At 36.5% G+C, this 6,307-nt stretch overlaps 1 protein-coding gene across 1 annotated transcript; it reads right to left on the reverse strand.

Moving 5' to 3' along the window:
- Positions 1–30: 30 nt before the first annotated feature.
- endouc (endonuclease, polyU-specific C) lies at positions 31–3,230 on the reverse strand. Its single transcript, XM_067501638.1, has 8 exons — positions 2,652–3,230; positions 2,293–2,349; positions 2,096–2,195; positions 1,892–2,003; positions 1,661–1,782; positions 834–946; positions 519–669; positions 31–402 (listed from the first exon to the last, which is right to left on the reverse strand). Exons 1-8 carry the CDS (start codon positions 2,681–2,683, stop codon positions 127–129), a joined length of 963 nt encoding a protein of 320 aa, XP_067357739.1. The 5' UTR covers positions 2,684–3,230; the 3' UTR covers positions 31–126.
- Positions 3,231–6,307: the final 3,077 nt, after the last annotated feature.

A 6,307-nucleotide genomic window follows, 5' to 3' on the forward strand; every position in this document is an offset into this window, starting at 1 on the left:
TTGTTTTGGACACTGAAAAACCATAAAACATCAGATTTAAAAAGTTATTTTTATTAAAATTGTTATCTATATTTGACTTTAAAAAGGTCTTGATTAAAATTGAAGACATGTTCACATCTACATCCTTCACTCCACTAACTGCCTGACGTGTCTTCCATTGCTGCTGAGCAGTTTGGGGTAGGCTGTACCCAGGGAATGTCCGTGTCTGAAGACTACCAGCTCCACCTGACACTGGTCAATGTTGACCGGCACCGTGGTGCTTCTCTCTTTGCTCATGAGGAAGACGATGGTGAAGAGTGCCATCTCAAACTCAGGGCTGGTCCCAATGAAGGCACTGCCAGCAGGCTTGACTGCACCATGCCAGCTGAACTGGAGGCTGAGGACATGGTCATCTTGATCAGGCTGTGAAAGGAAACACATCAAACTTCGTTTATCAGAATAAAGGACCCATTGGATATACTTCCATAGGTATTTTTTAACAATTACATATTACAAAGACATTATTATGACAAACATACTATGTCATGCTGCATGGCCTTGTATCCTTTGTAATCCAAGTGCTGGGCTTTTTCTTGCAGGTAGAACTGGATCCAGTTGTGAAAACCAATCACCTCTGTTCCAGATTTGGTCTCTCCAACAAAGACATGCTCAAATCCACAGGAGTCCAAGCTGGTGATTGTTTTTAAACACCCCAACATTTACAATTCATTTAAATGTAATTCTTTTTTAAAAGTAGTAAATCCAACGATTGCTTTCTGTGTACACTGATTTTCCAATTAAGTAGTTAAATTGATGTGATCATTTGCTGATGTTTGGATGTTTTAGTATCTCACCCTGTGTTTCTCTGTCTGTGGTAGATGTTGAACCAGATCAAGTTCAGTTGCCTCTTAAACAGCCTCAACTCAGAGCTGGATTGTCCTTTGCTGACCAGATACTTATGAGCCCGCTGAGGAGAAATCACATGTATCACATTCACATCAATGCAAACCAGAACATGGTGCAAATTTTTTTTCACATTTAAGAACAGCTCAGATGAGGCACACAGTTTAGTTGTGCTGAACTCGACACAAATTCAGAATGTATTATAGTCTTGTTTGTTTTCAGACTGTGCTGCACAAAGGTGTACATATTTACAGATGCATTAACCTAATTGTATTATGTATTACAGTGTATATGATTAACACTTGTTTTAAACTGTTTATTAGATTTTATATACTGAAGGATATGCTGTGCATTGTACAGAATAAGGACATAACGTTTGTCTTTCTTTTAAAAATAAGTTCTGCATGTCCACATTTTTCTAGTGATTTTCTCTGAGGAGACAGCTGAGGCCAATGCTGCATTCCACAGCTGCAGCAGCCAGATGGGATTTTTTTATTCTCTCTCTCTCCCTAACACTATGAAGTGTGTGTTCAGTGCTTTGTTGGAGCAGGGAAAGACAGGAGTCCCCTCAAAACCACAAAATGGAGAAAATCAACATATTAAAAACTGTGGAAACAAAACAACTCATAATGTATTTTCTCCCTTATCTTTTTACTCTGAGAAACTGAAGGACACAGACTGAAAACAAACAGGTGTGAGAAATATTGTCTTGTGCTGTAGAAACCAATGTGTTAAAATAAGTACTGCTACATGACTAGTTTTAACCTTTCAGATGTACCTTCATGACGTCTGTCTCTAAGATGGCATCCAAGAAGAGATTATTCTCAGTCCGTTCCTCTACTGTAACTCTTTCTATCATGCCTATAGAGCGCTCATAATTGTCCAGGAGTTTCATGAATCCTGCAGGTACAGACATCTCAGTTAATGCAGCGATGTAGACAAATTCACTTGCTTTTTAAGCTCGGAGAGCGGGAAACTGCAGTATTTTGTTTGTGACAAAGAGACTTACGGGAATAGGTGGTTGTGTTCTTCAGTTTGTTCATATTAACATTGGAGAACAGGGGCTGTGAGGCATGATCCGGTGCAACATGGCTGCGTTGATTTACAAAGCTGGCTCTACCCTAGACAGTGTAAACAAACAATGTTTGTCAGTGAATGTCTGTGAATTGTAAGACCATAAGTTAGGTGTTGTGTGAATAATAATGCCCCATACCTGAACAGAAATTGTGTAGTCTACTCCAGGCTTCATGCGGTTCAAATCCAACCTCCACAGCTCATTGAAAATATCGGATAGTTCTTGGTTTACAGCGGCTCTGTTTAAGAAAGTTAAGCAGAGGAAGTAAAAGAACTAAAATAACAAACACAATAAATACAGTTACTAATAAGCAATGTTCATATTGGTTGCTGTACCTTGATGTATTCACTCCACATACAAACACTGCAAGAAGGACGAGGACTCCACAAAACCTGCAATTAAGACATGTAACACATTTTGGATTAGATTTAGATTAGATCTAACTTGTGTAATGACAATAAAATTGAATCTAATCTAATCGTAATAACTACTGTTTAGTAAACGTGAGATTAAGGCATCAACCTGGTTATTTTAATCTTTAGTATTTATCATAAATGTGTAAAACAAATAAAAAATAACATTAATACAGACTGTGTTATAAACTACAACAATGTGGCAGCACTGACTGACTGACTTGTCTACAAGCAGGAAATTAATTTAAAACTAATGTCAAATGTAAAACTAAAAGACATACCTGGCAGACATGATACTTCTTGCAAGCTTCATCTTGGGGTGCAGCACTCAACTGACTGTTTCGTAATACGTCGAGCCTACACAAGGCACTTGATCGCCTGCAGGGGTTGGACAATGTCCATTTGCAGCACAAGGGCAGGTCTGGACAAATCTCCGGCTTTAGGGTCCACACGTTTAATGCACAGGCGGCAGAGGGCGCTTTGTCTCAGGCAAACCGTTTCCTTTTTTGACTTTACAGCATTTCTGTAAATGTGTTCACAACCATTTACACACAAGTCATTGTTTGGTCGAAAAACTTGTTTGCCAGGAGTTGGAGGCAAACATAGATGCGCTGAGAAATATGCAGAAGAGATGTAAAACTGGGATATGATGCGATATGACAAACAGTTTCTAAAAATCCATTTAGGACCAAACGTTGTGGTGTAAGACAACTATAGGTTTGTGAATCAGTGAATAACCTAAAAGTAACTGCTGGATAATGTCTGAAAAGTCAGCATTTTGACTGTGGAAAAAAACAATTAGACTATGTTAATAACAGTTTTTGACAGCTTTATTTAACAATCTTGTAATTGTAATAACTTGATTTTAACAATCAAGTGAGAGCTAAAGAAATCAACAGTTATGTAATAGTAATAAAAACAATTGTTAGTTGCAGCCATATAGTATAGGCTTACTTAATACCTTAGCCAAGGTAGTATTTTTAACATTCTTATGTATTTTTAACATTAAGTACATTAAGTACATTTAGAACCACCAGTTAACCTAACAGGCATGTTTTTGGCCTGGCACAAAAATATTGAAAAATGAATTAGAATTTCCTGTAATTATGTAATTAATTTGAAATAACATAATTTTATTTCTGAATTATTTTCTTTAAACGTGATTGTCAGAATAATAAAATTCACCCCTTTCTCTTAAGAATGAAACCGGTCTTTCTCCTTGTCTTCATTTTGGTTCTAGCAAATTAAAGTGGAGGTAAAGGGAGGAGACATGAATGATGAGAAATAAATATTGAATTGATAAAACAATAAAAAAGAAAAATTCAAAGGTGAACAATCCCATGTAAAAGGTACACATCAATTTATCTGTTTTACAGACTTATTATTCAACATAGTTTTTCTGGGAATTGTTTGTAACATGCATAACAGACAAAAAATGAAATAAATTTATCTGAATATGTAATAATTTCCTCTTATATGCATTTCAGTTTAGAGGGAGGAGAGAAGAGAACAGATAGGTAAATAAGACATTAAAAACAAGGAGAAATAAAAAGCTACAATAAGAGGGGAGAGGAGCAGAGAAGGTCGGAGGCCAATTTGTTGTGTACACAAAATGTAAATGACATTTTATTAATATTTGGGAAAAAGGGGGATAGGAAATTATCCTGTTTCTGTTATTTAACCTAAGGAGAGAATCTAAAAGAGATAAAGAAAAGACTAAGATATAAAAATGAAATTTACAACAGAGGAGAAGATGTGCAATATTAGGGAACCATGTCAAAAGTATACATTTCTTCATTGTTATTAAAAAAATCTTCTGTTTACCTTTCTTCTCTACAGTTCAACTGTTTTTCCCCTTTGTCTCCTGTTTTTGTTGTGAATAGATAAGAGAAGATTCACTTATATTCTCTAAAAGTGTGTCATTCCCCCCTCAACAGGAGACAGAAAAAGATATGAAACACAGAGATGTAGAGTCAACGCGAAGGTCAAATCTTCTCCTGTAAAGACAGAGGTAAATAAACACTTTTTGTTATTGGCTTATTTAACTAACCATTGTTACAATTAATGAAACTTTATTACAACATTTTGCACAAGGACGATCAGAGTAAAAATTAAATTCCATCATATAAGCTGAACCTTCATCTACACCAGTCACAATATGACCTAGTGGTTTTAATATGAAAATTGTTATTTTATGAATAAACATTAAAACAAATATAATGGGTTAACTGCCTGTCATAAAATGACCAGTATTGTCTGAAATACATGGTTCTTAGTGGAATCATTTTTTTTTTGTACTTTAAGTTAAATCCAGACAATCTGCTTAGTACTTTTACCTTAGCAAAAAATTTGAAGTGGTATTAGTAGTAAAGAAATGTATTAGGCCAATACTTGCACTATTACTTAAGTATAGAGTTTTTCTACCATCTCGGGCCAAAGTATCAGATTCTGCAGCAAATGGGGCTGCATAGCTGCAGACTGCTCAGAGTGGCCATGCTGACCCTTATCCTCCATGACATTAGGCCAGTGTCTTTTGGTGTAATGCTTTACATCTTTGTTTTGCAGAGGATGAACTGCTGCCTCAAACCCGCATTTTTCTGGTGATTTATTTTGACCAAACAGCTCAAAAATGTGTTTGAAATTAGAAAAAAAACAAAAAACATACCACACTTGGTTTGGTCTCTGTGGTTAATGTTTTACCTTTCACCGTTATACTTTTGCTAAACCATGTTACAAAATGAAAATTGATTTTGAATTGAATGAATTGAATTTCCAAATTAACAAGGGGAAGCAAACATTTTATGCGCTTTCCATAAACAAAATAAAATTATACAAAGTGTGGAAAAAGTATGTGAACCATAATTAGTGAGTGAGGGACGAACAGGTCTAATTGGACTAAGGACCGGAAGGAAGTGAGGACTACAAAATAAAGTTCTGGAACAGGAATTGAAACCAGTGACCATGATAAGTTGTCCAGACAACTGGTCAGCGTGGTCCAAGTTCAGCTATGATATAAATACTGAAGCAATGGGAGTCATGCTGTAATTAATAATTAATTGACCATACGCTGGCAAGTACAACGCTTATGAATTTTTAGTATCTGTTTTTATAAATAAATAGTATTTATAAATAAATTGGTGTAATTGGATCACCAAAAAAAAAATAAAAAATTAAACAAACTGCCCTTTTGTAGCAATTTGTGCTTGACAAATCTGTGTTATTCTACTGATCATTTTTAGCAGACTTTCAGCTGTGATTTTCTCTCAGGCCTGCCTGTACAGCTTCTCCCACACTAACTCCATGAGGTTAAGATATGGGCATTGAGCTGTCACTTTCCCAAGAATAGTCCTGCATCTTCTTTCTCTTCCAGATAATTCTTACACAACCAGGAAGAATGTTTTGGGTTTTTTTCTTGCTGCAAAATGAAGTTATCTGCAATCGGTGGATGTCCAGAGGTAAGGGGGCTCCCTTTCCGTATGGAGTGGTATCCATGCTGATTGAGGATGCCTTGCGCACAGTGCAGATCAATCATACTCATCACTACATCATCCAGATCATGATTCCACCTTCATGCTTCACAGATGGTGTTAAGCAGGCATCTATCCCTCTTCACTGGGATCAAAATAGCTCAGACTATGACTCATCAGTCCTCAAGACTTTGTTCCAGTCATCTGAAGTCTACTGTTTGTGCATCATGGCTCATTCAACCTTTTCTTCTGATTTGCCCACATTAATAGGGTTTTTATCTTGGCAACTCTGTGCATGAGGCCAGCAGGCGTGAGTCACCTATACAGTGTCTGTGCACACTGCTTTCTCTCATTTTATTCAATGATGCAGCCAATTCATCAGCAGTGAGGCATCTGTTTGTCCAGGAGGATACTCATGAGTACTTGTCTTCTTGGACAGATGTGCAGATGTGGGTCTTCCACTGTATGTT

The sequence above is a fragment of the Channa argus genome, chromosome 4, assembly GCF_033026475.1.
Source record: "Channa argus isolate prfri chromosome 4, Channa argus male v1.0, whole genome shotgun sequence".
In the NCBI taxonomy this organism is placed as follows: domain Eukaryota; kingdom Metazoa; phylum Chordata; class Actinopteri; order Anabantiformes; family Channidae; genus Channa; species Channa argus.

What these genes read in the sequence shown, in the direction of transcription:
- endouc (XM_067501638.1), bottom strand. Translation starts at nt 2,683, where the DNA reads ATGAAGCTTGCAAGAAGTATCATGTCTGCCAG. An exon ending in ACTACACAATTTCTGTTCAG is followed by an intron (nt 2,004 to 2,095) that starts GTATGGGGCATT and finishes TACACTGTCTAG; the next exon opens with GGTAGAGCCAGCTTTGTAAA. An exon ending in AGGCCATGCAGCATGACATA is followed by an intron (nt 403 to 518) that starts GTATGTTTGTCA and finishes TTCCTTTCACAG; the next exon opens with CCTGATCAAGATGACCATGT.